Source organism: Caretta caretta, chromosome 23, assembly GCF_965140235.1.
Source record: "Caretta caretta isolate rCarCar2 chromosome 23, rCarCar1.hap1, whole genome shotgun sequence".
Taxonomy (NCBI): Eukaryota; Metazoa; Chordata; order Testudines; family Cheloniidae; genus Caretta; species Caretta caretta.
In genome coordinates this window covers 1,015,163-1,035,805 of record NC_134228.1, presented here as the reverse complement: position 1 = coordinate 1,035,805, position 20,643 = coordinate 1,015,163, and the positions used below count along the sequence as shown (strand labels likewise).

At 68.6% G+C, this 20,643-nt stretch overlaps 1 protein-coding gene across 9 annotated transcripts in view; it reads left to right on the top strand.

Moving 5' to 3' along the window:
• The window catches only part of LTBP4 (latent transforming growth factor beta binding protein 4), a 39,093-nt gene that overhangs the window by 2,677 nt on the left and 15,773 nt on the right, over nucleotides 1-20,643 (top strand). For 5 of the 9 annotated variants that reach the window (XM_075122405.1, XM_075122407.1, XM_075122408.1 and 2 more), the window contains exons 2-14: nucleotides 6,318-6,388; nucleotides 7,052-7,274; nucleotides 8,756-8,931; nucleotides 14,943-15,158; nucleotides 15,365-15,576; nucleotides 16,543-16,645; nucleotides 16,978-17,052; nucleotides 17,670-17,792; nucleotides 18,168-18,332; nucleotides 18,716-18,865; nucleotides 19,261-19,332; nucleotides 19,495-19,623; nucleotides 19,747-19,872. In XM_075122405.1, the coding sequence (XP_074978506.1) occupies nucleotides 6,318-6,388; nucleotides 7,052-7,274; nucleotides 8,756-8,931; nucleotides 14,943-15,158; nucleotides 15,365-15,576; nucleotides 16,543-16,645; nucleotides 16,978-17,052; nucleotides 17,670-17,792; nucleotides 18,168-18,332; nucleotides 18,716-18,865; nucleotides 19,261-19,332; nucleotides 19,495-19,623; nucleotides 19,747-19,872 (1,841 nt within the window). Of the gene's footprint in view, nucleotides 1-6,317; nucleotides 6,389-7,051; nucleotides 7,275-8,755; nucleotides 8,932-11,104; nucleotides 11,382-14,942; nucleotides 15,159-15,364; nucleotides 15,577-16,542; nucleotides 16,646-16,977; nucleotides 17,053-17,669; nucleotides 17,793-18,167; nucleotides 18,333-18,715; nucleotides 18,866-19,260; nucleotides 19,333-19,494; nucleotides 19,624-19,746; nucleotides 19,873-20,643 lie in introns of those variants that run through there. The other 4 variants (XM_075122406.1, XM_075122404.1, XM_075122409.1 and 1 more) reach the window with 4 other exon arrangements.

Here is a 20,643-nt window from a genome sequence, read left to right as displayed (position 1 = left end):
GTGGCTGAGGAATTTCGGGGCCAAGTTTCCGCCTTCTGGAGCCGCCCCTCCCCCACCACGTCTCTGCAGCGCCGGGGGGGCCTGATTCTGCCAGGAGAGGAGCCCCCGCCTCTGCGTGCGCGTGGTGGGGGTGGGGCTGGGGGCCAGGCAGGGCAAGGAGGGGCCTCGGCCAGTACAGCTGGGGGGCTGCCCCAGGCCGGGGGGGTGGCTCAGTTGCTGCGGGCCGGTTCCTGCACGTGGCTCCCAGCTGCAAAAATCATTTGGGGCACAGGAGGCTCTGCTAGAGCCCTGCCCCCCCAACCCCCCTCCGTCCAGAGCGTCCCCAGCCCCCCCTGTCCAGAGCACTCCCTGCCCTCCTCCATCCCCCCCCACCCAGAGAGTCCCCAGCCCCCCCAGCCCCCCCGTCCAGAGCGTCCCCAGCCCCCCCGTCCAGAGCACTCCCTGCCCCCCTCCTCCCCCCCAGAGCATCCCCAGCCCCCCCGCCACCCCTCCAGCCTCCCCATCCAGGGTGTCCCCAGCCCCCACTCTGCCCCCTCCAGCCCCCCCCCACCTTCCCCAGCCAGAGCACTCCCTGCCCCCCTCCATTGCCACCCCGGATCTGCTGGGGGGGCCGCAGGGCAAATGTTCCCTCTAACGTTTCCCATCCACATGCAAATGAATTTGTATAATGTGCCCCAATGTGGAGGTGATGTGTGGTGGGGGTGGGGCCAAGGGGTGCGGGGGGGGGGGTGAGGGCTCTGGCTGGGGGGTGCAGGCTCCGGGGTGGGGCCGGGGATCAGGGGTTTGAGGTGCAGGGGGAGGGGCACCCTTGATAGCCTGCTGCACCACCCCACAGGTTGGAGGGGACTTAGGCACAGGCTGGGAGCCAGGACTCCTGGGTTCTTTCCCTGGCTATGGGAAGGGGGTGGGGGCTAGTGGTTGGGGTTGGGGGGCTGAGAGCCAGGATGGGCTGTCCCCACCCCTTCCAGCCACTCCTTTCCCATCTGTCCTATGGAATTGCCTCCTCCTGTCCCCCCCACGGAGCCAGGTGACCCCCCACCCCCGGACCCATTGTGCTGCCCCCAGAGGGAGGGGCTGACCATGCCCCTCCCCCACCACTTTCACTCTAACTTGTGATGGGGCCTTGGGGCCAGGAGACCCTGAGCTGCCGTCCAGCCCCTCTACCAGTCCCGCCCCCCCCAATTCCTGCAGGACTGGGGGGGGGGTGTGTCTATGCAGCCCCCCTGGTGAGATGGGACCCAGGGTCTCCTCCAGCCCCAGGGTCAGGGCAAAATAAGTCCACTGACCAGGCGTCCCAGGGGTGAGAACCAGAGACCAGCTCTCAGCCCAGCCCCCTGCTCTGCCCCTGCCAACCCCCCTGTCACGGAGTCCCTGGGCGATGCTCTGGAGCTGCTCCCCGCGAAGCCAGGCAGGACTCTGGGGGAGTCTCCTCTCGGGGAGCAGCCTGTCTGCAGGACACACAGCTCCCCCGGCTTCCACCTTCCTGGGTCTGACCTCGGAGCCTTCAGCCTCCTCTGCCCCTCCGTGCGCTTCCCACAGCCAGTCCGCCCAGGCAGGGTCCTGGGGGGGCCAGAGGGTCCTGCCCCCCAACTTCGCAGTCAGACGGGACTCTCAGCCAGCCGGGGAAACAGAAGGTTTATTCGACGACAGGAACATGGTCTAGCACAGAGCTTGTAGGTGCAGAGAACAGGACCCCTCAGCCGGGTCCATTTTGGGGGCAGTGAGCCAGACAACCACGTCTGCCCTTCACTCCATGTCCCAGCCAGCCCCAAACTGAAACTCCCTCCAGCCCCTCCTCCTCTGGGCTTTGTCCCTGTCCCGGGCCAGGAGGTCACCGGATCCCTTTGTTCTCCAGCCCTTCAGCTCTCACCTTGCAGGGGGGAAGGGCCCAGGCCATTCTCTGTGCAGACGCCATCACACTGGCCCCCTAGGGCTCTGCCACAATCACACCCCCTGATCCCCCCACCTAGATACTTAAGAACTGCACAGGGGAAACTGAGGCACCCCTACAGTATGCAGAGGAAACATTAAGAACAGTCCCACTTCGTCACATCTCTCCCCCCTTTGAGACCGAACTGAGTGGGGTCACTTTAGCCGGTGACCTGGGGAAGTTCGAAGCCGCCAACGTTCCCATGGATGCCCCAGCATCTCTCCCATTCCTTGGTGGGAGTTACACCAGGCCCTTCCACTTTCATGCCCTCCCTTTGGTCGGGGGTGGTCGATGGTACTCGCAGGCCACAGGTGGAAAGGTTTATGCAGCTTGTGCCCTTTTGCCACCCCAAAACCCCAGGGGGTCAAACTGGGATCGGGTCTGCTCTCAGCGCTTCAGTCTGGAGGGCTGCGATTTGGGCTCTCTTGGTTAAGAGCCCCCATCTTGACCTGGGCCGGCTCTGCGCTTGGGCAGACGCTCCCCACCTTGTGGCCCAGGTATGACGCCTCTGTCATCCCCACCTTCCAGCTGTTGCCGTCAGTCCTGCCTGCTTTGGGCGACCCAGCCCCCTCTTCACCTGGGACACGTGTTCCTCCCAGGCCTGGCTAAAGACACCGATATCCTCAGCGTACACCAGGGCCAAGTTCTCCATCCCCCTCAGTACCGGATCCACCCGGTGCTGGGGGGTGGCCAATGCCCCCTTGAGATCGAAAGGCAGGACCAGGAACTCAGAGAGCCCCAAAGGGCTGGTGAAGGCAGATTTCAACTTGGCAGCTGGGTACAAAGGCACCTGCCAGTCGCCTTTGGTGACATCCATAGTAAAGAGGTAACGAGCCCCCCCAGCTTGTCTAGGCTCTCACCAGGCCTAGGCATGGGGTAGGCATTGGACACGGTAATGGCATTGAGCTTTCGATAGTCCCCACAGAACCAGATCGACCCGTCTTTCTTGGGGACCAGCCCCCCGGGTGAGGCCCATGGGCTGTTGAAGGGCTGGATCATCTCTAAAGCCCGCATGTCCTTGACCTCTCTCTCCAGGCTCTGGGCTGTTTTCCCAGTGACTCTGAACGGGGGACACCTGATGGGAGGACTGGCTCCCACCACAGGGAAGAGATCCCCCAGGGGATCTCCCCCCTTCACCTCCCAATCCTCCCTTTCCAGGTCCAGGGGTCCCCTCACTCTCCTCCCACACAGCAGCTCAAAGGGAAGAACCCGGTGGATTCCTGGGGCACGTCCCATACCACGGGTGGGGCAGGAACTTGTCCCGTCCTGTGGATGCTGATCCATAGAAGTCCTCAGCATCATCCCCAGGGTCCCATAGACTCTCTCCACCAGCCCGTGGGATGGAGGGTGACCTGCAGAGGCCCAGGTGGGCCAGACCCCCCATTTCTCCCACCAGCCCCAGAGCCGGGCTGACAGGACATTGGACCCCTGGTCTGTAATGACGTCGCTGGGGACCCTCCCTCTGCTGAAGATGGTCAGCAGCGCGTCTGCCCTGGTGTCTGCCTCGGTGGAGGACAGAGCCCCCGCCCCTGGGTAGCGGGTGACGAGATCCATCACCCCCAGGACGTATTTCTTCCCTGCCCGGGTCGCCTTGCTGCGGGGCCCCACTATGTCCATAGCCCCCTTCTGGAAAGGTTCCTCTATGATGGGTCGGGGTCTCAAGGGGGCTTCACCCTGATCCCGGCCTTCCCCCTCCTCTGGCCGGGGTTGCAGGACCTGCCGTGCCGCTGGGCCACATCCCAGACTCGGGGCCAGTCACAGTTCCGCGGCAGCTGCTGCCTGGGGCATCATGGGTTAGCTTTGGGGTCCAGTGCGGGGGTGAGAAACTGGAGCCTGTCTGCAGGGTCAACCCTGTGCATCTCGCAGGCCTTCTCAAATGCCGTCAGGAAGCTATCTATGTCCTTCCCCTCCTTCCGCTGAGCCAGGAAGCACTTATCAAAGCTCCTTGCAGTCTTGGGTCCCCCCGCACTCACCGCAGCCGGGGCCCCACTGCTCCTCAGCCTGGCCAGCTCCAGCTCACGCTGTCTCTGCTTCTCTTCATGCTGCCTCTGTTTCCCCTTCTCCTCCTGCTCATGCCGACGCTGCTTTTCATGATCCTCTAGCTCTCTCATTTTCATCTCCCTCTCCCATTCCAGCTGCATCCGCTCCAGGGATGGGGAGCTCCGCAGGGAGGATCCCTTGCTGGCTGCTGGGGTCAGGGTGCCCTCGGTATTCGCTGGGCTTCCCTCAGGGACAGGGATTGGGTCATCCAAGCGATCCCTCTCCTCCAACTGGGCAATCAGCTGTTCCTTGGTGGACCCCCCAATGTGCAGCCCCCTCTGCCTGCACAGCTCCACCAGGTCGCTCTTAAGGCGTTTAGCGTACATCTCCCTGCTGGCCACTCGCAGGCCGGGCAGCTTCCCACGGTTTCCAAGGAGAACCCCTCGTGTTCCAGTCCTTCTTGAGGTCACCCCCTCTTTGCCAGGGTCGAGCTGCAGACTCCTCCACCCCTGGGCCTGCTCACTGCAATCCTTCGGGGGACCCTATTACTGCAAAAGTCCTTCTCTCTGGTCACACACTCCCAGGGGTTAACCGCCCCCTGAAACCGTCTCTCTCTGAATCTTCAGCACGCCTGGTCCCCGTCAATCCCCCTTCGTTTTACTGCTCCCCAGTCACTTACTGCAGGAAGCGCTGTTCACGGGGTGCAGTAGATCCCACCGCTGCCACCAGTTGTCACAGAGTGTGGGGGAGTCCAGGCCCTGCACCCCTCTTCCTGGGATTCACCGTGACTCTCAGCCAGCCAGTAAAACAGAAGGTTTATTGGACAATAGGAACACAGTCTAAAACAGAGCTTGTGGGTACAACCAGGATCCCTCAGTCAAGTCCTTCTGGGGGAGCAGGGAGCTTAGACCCCAGCCTTGGGGTTCCCTGCGTTCCTCCGCCCAGCCCCAAACTGAAACTAAACCCCCCCAGCAGGCTCCCTCCTGCAGCCTTTGTCCAGTTTCCCAGGCAGAGGTGCTACCTCCCCCTCCCCCTCCCACTCCTGGCTCAGGTGACAGGCTCTCAGGTCTCCCATCCTCAATGAAAATCCCCTGCCACATTCCCAGGTCAACACCGCTCCCTACTGTGTAACAGTAGCTCCTCTGCCCCCCGAAACTGCTCCTCTGTGAGCCTTCAGCACGCCTGGTCCTTGTTAATCCCCCTTCGTTTTACTGCTCCCCACTCACTTACTGCAAGAAGCGCCATTCATGGGGTGCAGTAGATCCCACCCCTGCCACCAGTTATCACGGGGTCCCTGGGCGATGCTCTGGAACTGCTCCCCATGAAGCCGGGCAGGACTCTGGGGGAGTCTCCTCTCGGGGAGCAGCCTGTCTGCACGACACACAGCTCACCCGGCTTCACCTTCCTGGGTCTGACCTCGGAGCATTCAGCATCCTCTGCCCCTCCGTGCGCTTCCCACAGCCAGTCCGCCCAGGCGGGGTCCTGGGGAAGCCAGAGGGTCCTGCCCCCCAACTCCGCAGTCAGACGGGACTCTCAGCCAGCCGAGGAAACAGAAGGTTTATTAGACGACAGGAACAGGGTCTAACACAGAGCTTGTAGGTGCAGAGAACAGGACCCCTCAGTCAGGTCCGTCTTGGGAGGCAGGGAGGCCAGAGCCCATCTTGCCCTCCCTCCATTTCCCCAGCCAGCTCCAAACTGAAACTCTCCAGCCCCCCCGGCCTTTGTCTCTCTCCCAGCCAGGAGGCCACCTGATCTCTTTGTTCTCCAGCCCCCTCAGATGGCACCTTTGCGGGGGGCCCAGGCCATCAGTGGCCAGGAGACAGGGTGTCGGCCATTCTCTGTGCAGACGCCATCACGCTGGCCCCAGGGCTCTGCCACAATCACACCCCCTGATCCCACCACTACTTAAGAACTGCCTAGGGGAAACTGAGGCACCCACACAGTATTCAAAGAAAACATTAAGAACGGTCCCACTTCGTCACGCCCCCTCCCAGAGCCAGGACAGAACCCAGGAGTCCTGGCTCTTCCCTCCCCAATGGGAGGATCCGCATTGATGGCCACCTCATGGGGAGAGGGTCCTGTTAACTCAGGCAGCCTCAGCCTCCTCTACCTCTTTGGCCCCCCATCCTGGAGGGCTTGGGTGTCTCAGCACCAACCCCCCATGAGGCTGGGTGTGGGGGCTAGGCCTGGTTCTGCAGGGGATGGGGGCTGGATCTTGGGGGGCTATTGAGGGGCTGTTCTGGTGGGGGGCCCTGCTGGTGGGGGCTGGATCTGGTCTGTGCCCCAGGACTGAGTGGGGGAGGGGAGCCAGGTCAGGCAGGGCCTTGCGGGGCGCAGAGTCCTGGGGCAGGGGTGGGGGTGGGGCTGGCCCTGGGGTCCCCCCTCACTGCATCTGTCTCCTCTGCAGCCCCCACGTGTGCGGAGTGACCTGCTGCCCAGGCTGGAGCCTGGCTCCCAAAACCCAGAAGTGCACAAAAGGTACGGGGGGGGGGGGGGAGACAGGGGACCTGGGACACTGGTGGGGGGGCCAGGAACACCGAGTGGGGCCCCCATCTCCAGGGCAATCACTGAGGAGTTCTGTCCTCCCTCCCCCGGGAATGTGCCCCCCCCTTCCTGGTTCCTTCCTGCCCCACTTCCCCCCCCCAACTCCACCCGCCCCCCCGGTGCTGCTCCCAGTCTGGGCTGCAGGTGGCAGCAGACCCCCACCTGCAAAGCCCAGGGCTGGTTACGTGGGGGGGGGGGGGCGTGACTCCTGGGGGGAGCCTGCCCAGACCCCCTTCCTTCCCTCCACCCACATGTTCGGGGTCAGCATCACCCTCCCCACCTCCCAGGCCAGGAGAGGGGACCCTGGGGAGGAAGCCAAGCTGTCCCCTGTCCTGGTTTGGGGGCACAGACCCCTGGGCCATGGGAAGTGGTGGGGGCTGGGAGGTCGGGGAGAGTGGGGGGTGGGGGCTGGGAAGTGGGGGGGACCTGGGGGGCAGGGGCTGGGAAGTGGAGGGGGGAATGAGGAGGTTGGGGATTGGGGATTACTGGGGGAGTTGTGGGAGGAAAGCAGCGGGGGCTGGGGGGAGCCAATGTTGGGGGGGACGGGGAGACCCCTCGTGTCTCCCCTCCCCCGTGACCTCTCGTGTCTCCCTCCAGCCATCTGCACCCCAAAGTGCCGCAATGGGGGGCTATGCCAGGAGCCCCAAGTCTGCACCTGCCGCCCGGGGTTCGCTGGCCGCCGGTGTGAGCAACTGGTGCCCCCTGAACCCCCCTTGGGGCTCCCCCCAGGGCCCAGTCCCCGCCCGACCAGCGCCTCCGCCCCGCGCCCCACAGCCCCCAACGCTAGGAGGGCAGCGTCCGTGCACTGGCAGCCGCTGACGTAAGTGGGGCTGGGGCCATGGGGTGATCGGGGGGAGCGAGGGCCGTGGGGAGGGGAGCGATCAGGGGGTGAGGGCTGTGGGGAGGGGGTTGACCTGGGGGCTGAGGGCCTTGGGGAATGGGGTGATTGGGGGGTGAGGGCCATGGGGTGACCAGGGGGGCAGGGACCAGGGGGTGATTGGGGGGCGAGGGCCGTGGAGTGACCAGGGGGGCAGGGACCAGGGGGTGATTGGGGGGCGAGGGCTGTAGGGTGACCGGGGCTGAGGGCTGTGGGGAAGGGGTGACCGGGGAGGTGAGGGCTGTAGGGAAGGGATGATTGGGGTGGGGTTAGGGCCGTGGGGTGATTGGGGGGTGAGGCCTTTTGGGTGATCGGGGACTAACTGAGGGGGGGCCTCTGTGATTCTGATCTGTTCCTCTAAAATCTCACTGCAAATTATTCCCTTGGGTCCGGCCATGCCCCATGGGGAGCTGGGGAGCCCCCCCCCCATTAGCCTGGATGATTTTGGGGTGCTCCAGGGCCCTGGTTTGGGGTGCATCGGCTATGAGTTCTTTGGGGGCAGGGGCAGCGCAGACTCCCCATGAGCCCCCCAACACCCCCCACGAGACATGCCCCCCCCATGGGGGAACAACACGGGGGGCTAATGGCCGGGGGCCAGCGCCCCCAGAGTGGACCCCCTCCCCCGCCTGGAGCCCGGGGGGCGACGCTGTGTCTCTCTGGCTGCTCCGGGGCTATTTATAGACCTATTAAAATCCCCCCCCCCCCCCCGGCCTGCTGCTGTCGGCCCCTATTTGGTAGCCGATGCTCTAGCGTGGCAGGAGAGGGGGCTTGCGGGGGGCTCAGCAGCATCGGGCCCCTGGGCTGCTCGGCCTCTCCCCAGGGGGCTCTGATGCCCCCCAGCCCACCTCCCAGCTGCTGGGGTCTCCTGTGCTGCAGGTGGGGGCCCCCAGCCTGGGGGGCAGGGTCTGTCCCGCTGCGGGGTCAGCTTCCCATGCGCGGGCTGATCCATGTGGTTTGGGGGGGCCCCGGCGGTTCCCAGGCCCTGCCCTTCCTGGCTGGCCGGGGCGGGGGCCCAGGCAGCCAGCCAAGGCCCTGAGCTCATGTCCCAGCTGAACTGGGGGTGGGGGAAGACCAAGGAGCTGCCCAGCTTGGCCATGGGGGGTTGGTGGGTGGGGGAAGGGGCAGGGGGGGGCAGGGGGTTCCTGGGGGGGCAGCAGGTGGGAGGCAGGCAGTCACTAGGGGGAGGGGGTTTCTGGGGGGAGAGGTGGGGGAAGGGGAAGGAGGGTCACTGTGGGCAGGGGGTGGGTGGGGGAAGGGGCAGAGGGGGCACTGGAGGATAGGGGGGTCCCTGGGGGGTCGGTGGGTGGGGGAAGGGGCAGAGGGGGCACTGGAGGGTAGGGGGCCACTAGGGGGTCGGCAGAGGCGGGGCACAGGGAGGTCTCTGGCCGCGGTGCCCCCCCGCTCAATGCCCCGCTCCCCCCCAGGCTGGCAGAGCTCCAGGCCGTGCTGCGGCGCCGGGCCGCTGGCCCCACGGACAAGATGGCGTCGGTGCTGGCCAAGCACCTGGAAGCCCAGCGGGGCCGGGCCGCCCGCCCCGCGCCCCCCCCCAGCACCCGGCCCCCCAAGAGCGGGCAGACCCTGCACCGCAGCCCTCGGCCTGGTAAGGGGGCAGGGTGGAGTTGGTGGGGGGTGGGCCATGCAGGGGGTGAGGGGGCAGTGGGGAGGGTCTGGAGGGCAGGGTGGGGGAAGGGTGGCCCCACCACCCTGGTCCTTCCCCTGCCACTTGCCCCAGGAAGGTAGTTGCCCTCCAGCCCCCCATTGGCAGGGGGGGGGGGCTCACTGGGGCCAGCTGCCCCATTGCTGCTCCCTCCCTGGATCCCTCCCCCATGACCCTGGCAGCTGTAAGGAGCATTTAGCTAATTAACTGGCACTTTTCCCAGGCTCTGACATGAGAATGAAACGGCTGTGGGGGGGGGCACCAGAGAGGCCCCCCTGGGCCCCCCAGAGCCAGGGCAGAGCCCCACCCCCCTTGCTGCACAGGGGTCACTGGGACAGGGAGTCACTGGGGCGATGCCCGGGACCTGCTCCCCCAAAGCCGGGCAGGACTCTGGGGAACCTCCCCTCTCGGCGCCGACTGTCCCCAGGGCGCGACGCGTCCCCACCTTCCACCTTCCTGGGTCTGGCCCCGGAGCCTCCAGCCTCCCCTGTCCCACTGTGCGCTTCCCACAGCGAGTCCCCCCGGGCGGGGTCCTGGGGGGGTCCAGAGGGCCCTGCCCCCCAGCTCCGCAGTCAGACGGGACTCTCAGCCCGCCGGGGAAATAGGAGGTTTATTGGACGACAGGAACATGGTCCAACACAGAGCTTGTAGGTGCAGACCATGGGACTCCCTCAGTCAGGTCCATCTTGGGGGGCAGGGAGCCCAGAGCCCCCCCTGGCCCTCCCTCCATTTCCCCAGCCAGCTCCAAGCTGAAACTCTCCAGCCCCTCCGGCCTTTGTCTCTCTCCCGGCCAGGAGGCCACCTGATCTCTTTGTTCTCCAGCCCCTTCAGTCGGCCCCTTTGCAGGGGGGGGGGCCAGGCCATCGGTGGCCAGGAGACAGGGTGTCGGCCAGTCTCTGTGCAGACGCCATCACACTGGCCCCAGGGCTCTGCGACAACCACACCCCCAGATCCCCCCACCTAGAAACTTAAGAACTGCCTAGGGGAAACTGAGGCACCCACCCAATATTCAGAGAGAACATTAAGAACAGTCCCACATTGTTGCACAAGGGCATGCGGGGAGCCCAGGGCTGGGCTGGCAGGGGCTGTGGGTCGGGAGTGAGGGGCACCGGCAGAGCTTGGGGGGGGCCCAGGGCTGGGCTGGCAGGGGCTGTGGGTCGGGAGTGAGGGGCACCACGGAGCTGGGGGGAGCCCAGGGCTGGGCTGGCAGGGGCTGCGGGTCGGGAGTGAGGGGCACCGGCAGAGCTGGGAGGGGCCCAGGGCTGGGCTGGCAGGGGCTGTGGGTCGTGAGTGAGGGGCACCACGGAGCTGGGGGGAGCCCAGGGCTGGGCTGGCAGGGGGCTGTGGGTCGGGAGTGAGGGGCACCACGGAGCTGGGGGGGAGCCCAGGGCTGGGCTGGCAGGGGCTGTGGGTCGGGAGTGAGGGGCACCACGGAGCTGGGGGGGGCCTCTCTTGTTTCCCACTCAGGAGATGTGCAGGGTTGGATGACTGGCAGGCAGGACCGAGGGGGGGCAGCTGCTTCTTCGTTCCCCTCCCCCATCTCCTGCCCCCCCCCCCGGACTTTGGCAGGAAAAGGTGACATCACAGCTGTCTCCATGGCAACTGGGCATGACCTCATGGGTGAATTGTCCCTCTGGGGACGGCCCAGAGCCCCCCCTGCCCCCCCCCGGCCAGGACACCTGGCACCCAGCCTCTGCTCACGCTGCCCCCACCCCAATGCTGAGGAGGGTCTCCTGCCCGTTGCCTGCTACATTGTCTGCAGCAAAGGAGGGGGGCTCGGCTGGGGGGGCCGCGGTCAGGTCACTGGGGGGCACAGCCGAGGCTCTGCATGTGTGCTGGGGGGGGGCACGGCTGCTGGTGCCCATGAGCTTGCACTGGTGAATCCGGGCGACACCGTGAGCGGCTGGTGAGGGCAGGGCGCGGGCGGGGGGTGGCAGGGCGCGGGCGGGGGGCGGCAGGGCGCGGGCGGGGGCCAGCAGGGCGCGGGGGGCCGGCTGCGGGCGCCGGGCGCGGGGCCGGGAAGAGTTAACGCAGCCGGCGGTGGCTCAGGTCCCTCACAAACATTGTTGCTGGAACCCGGCCCAGCCCAGCTCCCCGCGCTGCTTCCAATTAGCCGCCCGGGCACTCGGTGCGGAGCCGGAGCAGAGGCGCAGGCATGGCCGGAGCCCTCGCCCGCCTGCTGCTGCCCGCGGCCCTGCTCCTGCTGGCCGCCCGCCGGCCCCCGGCCGCTGCCCAGGCCCCCGGCCAGCTGCGGGTGCTGTTCACCCCCACGGTGTGCCGCGTGCAATGTGCCGGGCCCCGCTGCGCCCACCGCTGTGAGCGCGGGAACGCCACCGTCCTCTACAGCGGGGACCACGCCGGCCCCGCCGCCCGCGCCGCCGGCTTCCGCGTCTGTGAGTACCGGGGCCACGCCCGGCTCCCCCCGCCTGCAGGGCCCCCACCCCGCCTGCGCCGGGGGGCCCTGCAGCCCCCGCCCCCGGGCCAGCCGCAGGGCTCCCGCTGGCCCCTTCGCTCCCGGCCCGGCTGCCAAGGGCCTGCACCTGCGGGCGCTGGCTGGCATCACAACTGCGTGGGGCTGGGCCACTGGGACGCCGTGGGGCTGGGCAGGGGGAGCTTTGGGGTCTCTGGCTGAGGGGGGCTGCGGGGTGCGTGGCTGGGAGCTGAGCTGCCCGTCTCGGCCCGGACCCCGGTTCCGTGGGGTAGGAGGTGCCGGGCTGCCCCGTGTGCTCCTGTGTGGGGTTGCCCCCACCTCGCCCCACCAGGCTGAGCGGGGGGAGGGGGCCCCATGCTGTATCCCGGACCCCCAGGCTGCCCTACAGCGTGGGAGTGGCAATGCCTCCCATACTCTCTCCAGGCACCCCCATGCCGTGGGGCAGCCTGGGGGTCTGGGATGCAGCATGCCCCCCACCCCCCCAGCTCAGTCACTGTCCTCCGGCCTTTCCTGTCCCTGCTGCCTGCACCGGGGCGGGGGGAAGGCTTGGGGGGCTGTGGCTGAGGAGTTGCTATGGGGCTGGGGCTGAGGGGCTGTCAGAGGTCAAGGCTGGCTGGGGACTGTTGGGGGTCCCAGCTGGATGTGGGGGGCTGGCGGGGGTCAGGGCTGGCTGGGGGTTGGCTGGGGTCACAGCTGGATGGGGGGGCTCTGAGGGGCTTTCACAGCTGGAAGTGGGGGGCTCTGAGGCACTGGCGGGGGTCAGGGCTGGCTGGGGACTCTTGGGGGTCACAGCTGGATGTGGGAGGCTCTGGGGGGCTGGCGGGGGTCAGGGCTGGTGGGGGCTGTAGGTTTAGCTCTGGCCGGGAGCTGGGGGAGGCTTTTCCCAGCCTGTCCCAGCTGCTCTGGGTCCCGCCCACGCTGCCCCATGAGCTCATCCCCAGCCCCTCGTGTGTGACCGCCCCCCCCCGCCCCAGCCCCAGGTGGGTGTGGACCCCTCGTCCGGAGCCAGCCCCTCCCCGGCTCGGCGACTGGACCCACCCAAACGTCCGCGGGCGAAACCTGGGAATTTGGAGAATAAACAAGGGCCTCAGGCAAGGGAGTCTGAGTTGCTGTCTCCGGACGCCTGGGTTCTCGCCCGGCTCGGGGAGAGGAGTGGGGCCAGTGGTTGTAGCGAGGGGGGGGGGGATGCAGGGCAGGCTGGGCGCCAGGGTGCCTAGATTCTACCTTGAGTGAGGCCCTTCCCCGCCCGGTGCCTCAGTTTCCCTGGGCGTGGAGCTGAGCGGAGGCGCCGTCTCTCCAGCTGAGGTTACCCAGCCGAGCCCCCCGTGTCCCCAGCGCTTCGGGCTGGGGGTGTCTGTCCTGCCGGGGCCGTGTCCCCAGCCCAGTTCCCGTCCCCTGGGACACTGCCCAGCCTGCGCCCCAGCCCTGGAGGGTCTGGGGGAGGCGGCCCCCAATGTCAGGGGCCGAGGGGAGAGCGCAAGCCACGGCCTGGCCGCCTGGGTCCCTCGGGGCACCCTCCCCCCCCCCCCCCGGCACGGCCCCCCTGAGCTCTGCCAGCCCCTGCCGAGTGCCAGACAGCGTCTCCTCTGGCCCCCCTGCCGCGTCCTGCTGCGGGGCCCCCTTGCCGGCTGGACCCACAGCCACGCCCTGGGCAGGCACCGCCCACCCCATAGGGACCTGCTGGCTGGGGGGCTGGCGGCGGGGCCCCGGGGCCCCAGATATGCTGGGAACAGCGGGGGGGGCAGACTGGGGGGGGAGCTTTCTGAGGAATACCCCCCCCCCCGGGCCACTTCCCAGCAGCCCCCTTCCTCAGCGGTTCCCAGCTGCTGAGGCTGATGGGGTCCCCGGCCACGGAGGGTGTTCCCCTCAGTCCTGGGCACTTGGGGGGCAGGTGGGCTGCAGACGCCCCCTCCCCCAGCTCATTTCAGGCAGGGGGCCGCGAGGGGATGAGGCAGAGCCCCCCTCCCCGGCACTCAGCGTCTTTGCAGACAAAGCCCCCTCCCGTACCCCCAGGAGGGCTCTGCCCCCTTCCCGTGAGGGGCTGATTTAAGCTCAGGGGGCCCCGTGCCAGCAGCTCTGAGGCTGCCTGACCCCCACATCTCGGTTCCTGGCGTCTCCTCGAGCTGCTCAGCCCCCGCGTGGGGGGGACTCGGCCTGCCAAGGGTCCACCAACGTCTGGGGCGGGGGAGGGGGCACAGCTGGCTGGGCTGGGAACATCTGTGCATTCGGACCACAGCCAGTTTGGGGGGAGGCGCTGGGGTGAGGGGGAGGTGGCTGGGTCTGGGGGGGCACCGTGGCTGGGGGGGGCGCTGGCTGGGGGGGGCACTCAGCTTTTGTGGGTCCAGCCCAGCCCCAGGCAGCTCTGGGTCGGTGTGAGATGAGCTGCTGGGTCTCTGCCCGTCCCTGGCGCGGCCCCCCCCCCCGACTCCCCCCGCAGCCCTGGCGCCGGGTTCTTGGGCCCATTTCCCAGCCATCGCAGCCCAGAGGGACCCAGGCGTCCTGGGGCCTGGCTGAGCCATTCCCACAGGGAGGGAGTGTGTCAGGGCTGAGGTGGCTCCTGGTGGGATCTCGGCCCAGCTGGGGGGCAACAGGGCTGGAGCTTTGGGTCCCTGAAGGTCCCCCCCAGGACAGACCCTCCACGGCGTCCTGCCCAGGGCCGGGGGACGGGGGGATGGCGGTAACTGGCCCCAGCACCCTAAGGGTTAATGGCTGAACTGTGTGGGAGGAACATCTGGATCCAGCCAGGCCCCCCCGCCCCCCACCGCCCCGCAGCTGTGCCTTTGTGCTGGGAGCCTGCAACGGCCAGACAAGGGACGAGCTGCCTCACTCCCGACCCACAGCCCCCCACACCCCGGCCCTGCCCCCTGTGGCCCTGCCGGTGCCCCTCATTCCCAACCTGCAGCCCCCCGCTACCCTGGCCCTGCCCCCCCCGGCCCTGCCGGTGCCCCGCACTCCCGACCTGCAGCCCCCCCGGTACCCCGGCCCTGCCCCCCCGGCCCTGCCGGTGCCCCTCACTCCCGACCCGCAGCCCCCCGGTACCCCAGCCCTGCCCCCCCTTCCCTGCTGGTGCCCCTCACTCCCGACCCGTAGCCCCCCGCTACCCCAGCCCTGCCCCCCCACGGCCCTGCTGGTGTCCCTCACTCCCGACCCTCAGCCCCCCCGCTACCCCGGCCCTGCCCCCCCACGGCCCTGCTGGTGCCCCTCACTCCCGACCGCAGCCCCCTGTGTGTTGCTCAGGGTCTGGGCCAGCCCAGCCCCATCTATCCAGACGCGCTGGTTCAGCGAGACACAAGCCAGGCCCTGTCACAGCCCCCCACTGAAGGCGCTTGGCTCCCACCCACGATGTGACCCAACCAGACCTCCCCAGCTGGCCCCTCCCACCGCAGGCAGCCCTGGGAGGGGCACTCGGGGGTGGGGGGTCCCTGGGCTCTGCCCTTCACTCCCCAATAGGCAGCAGACCCCTGCAGCCCCCCTCGGGGGAGACGCTCCCCGGTACCCCCTGACTTGCGTCTTTGCCTTGCAGTCCTGTGCCCCCTGCTCTGCCAGAACGGGGGGGTCTGCATCAAGAAGGACCAGTGTCTCTGCCCCCCCAGCTTCACCGGCAAGTTCTGCCAGATCCCGGCCCCCCGGCCCCAGGCCTCAGCCCCAGCGCAGAAGGAAGACAGCCCAGGGGGGCCGCAGCCCCTCACCAAATCCGTCTACACCCTGCCCCTCGCCAACCACCAGCAGGAGCGGGACGGTAAGGGGCCCCGGGGGGGCTAGGTTGGGATCGCCGGGGGGGGGAAATGTGTCTCCCTGGGGAGCAGGTGGGGGGGTGCAGCTTGGGAGCTGAGCTGGGGGCTTTGCAGGGACTGGCCCCATACGCAACCTCCTCCCCTTGGATCGGCCCGGTCCCTGGCTCTGCCCCATCCCCCACCCCGGCACTGCCCCTCTCTGCCCCCTCAGGTGCCCTGTCCATGGTGAACGTCCATGTGCAGCACCCCCCCGAGGCCTCGGTGACCATCCACCAGGTGGAGCGGGTGAGTGAGCCCAGCGCCCCGGGGCAGCCGCCCGCCAACGCCCTCTACACCGTCCTGGCCCAGAGCAGCCCCCACGCCAGCGGGTACCACGAGGACGCCGGCTACGGGTACTGCTTCCGGCAGCTCCACGCCGGGGAGGTAACGGCCGGGGGGGCTGCATGTGGGGGGGGGGGGGCTCAGCAACAGGCAGGGGGAGCTGGGCAGAGGCCTCACTCCCACCCGTGGCCACGTGGGACGCTCACCTGCTGGCACTTGTGTGTGCGGAGCGTGCCGGACCGGCCAACCCCCCCGGGCTCGTGTGGCACAAACATGCTCAATCACCCCCATGGGTGTGATCCCCGGCACACGCACTCCCGCCAGCCCATGCCCCCTTGGCACACGTGTCCCCTAGCGAGTCCGCGCAGGCGGGGTCCTGGGGTGGCCAGAGGGTCCTGCCCCGCAACTCCGCAGTCAGACGTGACTCTCAGCCAGCCGGGGAAACAGAAGGTTTATTAGACGACAGGAACATGGTCTAACACAGAGCTTGCAGGTGCAGAGAACAGGACCCCTCAGCCGGGTCCATTTTGGGGGCAGTGAGCCAGACAACCACGTCTGCCCTTCACTCCATGTCCCAGCCAGCCCCAAACTGAAACTCCCTCCAGCCCCTCCTCCTCTGGGCTTTGTTCCTTTCCCGGGCCAGGAGGTCACCGGATCCCTTTGTTCTCCAACCCTTCAGCTCTCACCTTGCAGGGGGGAAGGGCCCAGGCCGTCAGTTGCCAGGAGACAGAGTGTCGCCATTTATGGACCCTGGCCCTTTGCTCTGCAACAAATTACACCCCTGCCTTATCCCACCACCCAGAGACTTAAGAACTGCCTAGGGGAAACTGAGGCAGCCCTACAGTATTCAGAGGAAACATTCAGAACAGTCCCGCTTCATCACACCCGGCAGACGCACTCCCGCCAGCGGAGGTCCCATTAGCACCCACGGGCGCTGGGCAGCAGCTGGGACAATTCCAGCCACGCAGCCGGGAACGTCTCAGGCCGGGGGCGCCCAGGGGCCACAGCACAGCCTGGGACCCCCCCAACCCCCAGCTGGCCGTGCTGACCCGGCCCCTTTCCCTGCAGTGCAGCGCCCCCCTGCCTGGCCTGCGGACTCAGGACGTCTGCTGCCACAGTGCCGGCGTGGCCTGGGGCGTCCACGAGTGTCTGCCCTGCGCCACCCAGACAGGTAGGGCTGCGGCCAAGGGGCGGGGGCAGGGCCAGGGTGGGGTCAGTGAGGGGCGGGGGCTGGGGGGTCAATGCAGGGTGGGGGCAGAGGCTGGGGTCAGTGTGGGGTGGGGTCAGTGAAGGGCTGGGGCTGGAGTCAGTGATGGGCGAGGGCAGGGGCTGGGATCAGTGTGGGGTGGGGCCAGGGCAGGGGCTGGCGGGGGGGGGGGCCCGCCCTGGGGCTGTTGGGACCCTGGGGGTGGAACAGGGAGCTTGGGTGGCTCTGGGGAGGGCAGTCTATGGGGGGCTGGGGGAGGGGCACTTCTGGCTCTGAGCCCCCCTCTCTCCCCACAGCGAATGCACCCGCCCTGGGGCGGCAGGAGGCCCCGTGCCCCAAAGGCTTCCAGCGGGTCAATGGCTCCTGCCAGGGTGAGTTGGGCAGAGCCCTGGGATGGGGGGGGCGGGCGTGTGCCCGGGGGGCTCAGGGGACCCAGCATCCCAAGCCCTTAGTTAACGAGGGGCGGGAAAGTCCCAGCCGACCCCCAGCCCCCCCGAGTCCCAGGCTGGGAGCATCTCCTGCGTCCCCCACAGAACAGCCCCCAAGGGCCCCACCTCTGTCCTTGTTCCCGGGCAGACGTGGTCCCCGGGCCTCCTCCTGGCCCTTTGCCCCAGCGGGTCGCGCCCGGCTGCCTCCCTGCCTGGGGCACCCCTCCCTGGGCGTCGGGTGCCCAGAGTCTGGGCCATTGGAGCGGCCGGTGTCTTCGTGGACTCCCCCATGGGCGTGGGGCCAGGCCCCCCCGCTGGCATCGGTCATGCCTGGGTCTCCGCGAGGAGCCAACTGCCTTTTCCCATCCCCTTGTTACACCATGCAGGGGAAACTGAGGCACACACAACCGTCATCCAAATTATGCTGAAAAATTCCCACTCAGCCACACATGGCCCCAGCCCCCTGCCCCTCCCGTCTCTCTAGGGCACCAGAGCAGCCAGCTCCCTGGGCTGGGGGGCGCTGGCTGGCCCTGCTCTGACCCCCTCCCGTTTCTCCCCAGATGTGGACGAGTGCCGGGAGGGCGGGTTCTGCCAGAACGGGCTTTGCACCAACACGCCCGGCAGCTTCTCCTGCCTCTGCCACACGGGCTACATCCTCGACTCCTCCCGCAGCAGCTGCATCTGTGAGGGGGTAGCTGGGGGGGTCCTTGGTCTCGCAGAACTGCGCGGGGGGGGGAGGAGCAGGCTCCCTGGAGGCCCAGGGTGGGGGGCTGGCTGACTCGGGGGGGCTGGGGAACGGGCCCTGGGGGGTGCTGGCTCGTGGGGGCTGGAGAATGGGTGGGGGGGCGAGGGCGGGGGCTGGCTGACTCGGGGGGCTGGGGAACGGGCCGGGGGGGCTGAGGGCGGGGGCGGGGAACGGGCCGCAGGGGGGCTGGCTCGGGGGGGGGGGCACAGGGCCATTCCCCGGCGGGGGCCCCGGCTCCCATCCGGCCGGGAGCCCGGCAGCGGCTCCGTGGGGGGCTGAGCGCCCGTCTGTCCGCGTGTCCGTCTCTCCGCAGCCCACCACGTGATCTCGGAGGCCAAGGGCCCCTGCTACCGGGTCCTGCGGGACGGGGCCTGCTCCCTCCCCACCCTGCGCAACATCACCCGGCAGATCTGCTGCTGCAGCCGGGTCGGCAAGGCCTGGGGCTGGGGCTGCCAGCGCTGCCCGCTCTTCGGCTCCGGTGAGCCCCCGCCCGAACGCCTGGGTTCTCTCCCGCTGCTGGGAGGGGTGAGAGCAGGGGCGGGAGCCAGGACGCCTGGGTTCTCTCCGGGCACTAGGAGGGCAGTGGGGGCTAGTGGTGGTGGTGGGGAGCCAGGATGCCTGGGTTCTCTCCTGGCAGTGGGAGTGCAGTGCGGGCTAGTGGTGGTGGGGGGGAGCCAGGACACCTGGGTTCTCTCCCGCTGCTGGGAGGGGTGAGAGCAGGGGCGGGAGCCAGGACGCCTGGGTTCTCTCCTGGCAGTGGGAGGGCAGTGGGGGCTAGTGGTGAGGGGGTGGGAGCCAGGACACCTGGGTCCCCGCATAGCTGGGGGCTCTGGGCTCCTGATGCTGCCCCCCCCCCTGCAGATGGCTTCAAGGAGATCTGCCCAGCGGGTCCCGGCTACCACTACTCCGCCTCCGACCTGCGGTACAATGCCCGGTTCCTGGGCCCCGACCAGCCCCGCGTGCCCGTCGGCCGCCAGCAGGGGGCGCGCACGGCCGCCCCGCCCGCCACGGGTGAGAGCCACCCGCCGTGCCCCTCCCCCCCCCTGCCCCGTCCCCCCCCGTGCCCTGCCCCCGCCATGGCCCCCCCCACAGCGACCCTCCCCCACCCATCCCCCCTTCCGCACAGCACAGCTGCCCATCCGTGCCCCTCCCCCCCCAGCACCCTCCCGCTTGCCCCCCCCCATTGCGCTCTGCTCCTCTTCCCCCTCCCCGGCAGGCCCAGCTGAGGGGCTGGATGGGCCACGGCGCCTGAGACCCCCACCCCACCCCGGGGCAGGGCTGGTGGGGGAGGGGCAGGGGAGGTGAAGGCGCCCGGGTGTCCCTTAGTCTCACCCTCCCCCCCGTACCCACGTATGGGCCCTCCCCCCCACTCCACCGTGCTCACCCCCCTCCTTGTCCCCCTGCAGCCCGCTGGAGTGCCCAGCCCCCCGCAACCCTGCCACCTGCCCCCAAAGCTGCCCAAGAGGGGCCGACCTCAGGTAGGGATGGGGGGGAGGGAGTGAAAGGGAGGGGAAGGCGGCAGGGTGGGGGGTGGGGGCGCTGAGGGGTGGGGCACCCCTGCGAGGGGTTTGGAGGAGTGTGGGGGGCTGTTGGGGGTGGGGATCCGGGGACAGACCCCAATCACCCCCCGTTCTCGGCAGAGCCCAGCAGCGTGTGTGAGCGGAACCCCGAGATCTGCGGCCCGGGGCGGTGCGGCCCCCGCCAGGGCGGCTACACCTGCCTCTGTCACCCCGGCTTCTGGCTCAGCACCCAGGGCACCCACTGCATCGGTGAGGGGGGCCGCCAGGGGGCGGGGCGGGGGGTCTCGGCCTGGCCCCCCCCGTCTGGGCCGCCGAGGGGGGCCCCCCATGCCCTCGCGTGGCTCAGGGCCTGACTCCGTCTGTCTGCGCCAGACATGGACGAGTGTCGGCAGAGCCCGCACCCCTGCGCCAATGGGCACTGCGAGAACACCGTGGGGAGCTACCGCTGCGTCTGCGCCCCCGGCTACCGCGCTGCCCCGCCGGGCACCGAGTGCCGAGGTGAGAGCCAGGGCGGGGGCCCCTGGGCGCGGGGCGGGGGCCCGGGGTCCTGCTGTCTGGGCTCTGCAGGGCCTCAGCCCTTCCGGGCCGCCAGAGCCCAGCCAGCCTGGAGCAAAGGCCTTTGTCCAGGCCTGTCTGTCTGGCCGGCCGGCTCTCCTTCCTCAGGCCGAGGTGAGCCCAACTCCTCTGGCACCCCCCAGTCCTGCCCTCTCCCCTCCCGGCGATCGGCCTCCAGCCGGGGGAGAGGCGGGTGGCCGGACCCTCCGGCTCGTTGGTTGCCAGCGTCCCGGTGGGTGGTGTCACGGAGTCCCCGGGCGATGCTCTGGAACTGCTCCCCATGAAGCCAGTCAGGACTCTGGGGCAGTCGCCTTTCTGTGAGCAGCCTGTCTTCAGGACACACAGCTCACCCGGCTTCCACCTTCCTGGGTCTGACCTCGGAGCATTCAGCATCCTCTGCCCCTCCGTGCGCTTCCCCCCAGCGAGTCCGCTCAGGCGGGGCTCCTGGGGAAGCCAGAGGGTCCTGCACCCCAACTTCGCAGTCAGACGTGACTCTCAGCCAGCCAGTAAAACAGAAGGTTTATTAGACGACAGGAACATGGTCTAAAACAGAGCTTGCAGGTGCAGAGAACGGGACCCCTCAGCTGGGTCCATTTTGGGGGGCAGTGAGCCAGACAACCACGTCTGCCCTTCACTCCATGTCCCCAGCCAGCCCCAAACTGAAACTCCCTCCAGCCCCTCCTCCTCTGGGCTTTGTCCCTTTCCCGGGCCAGG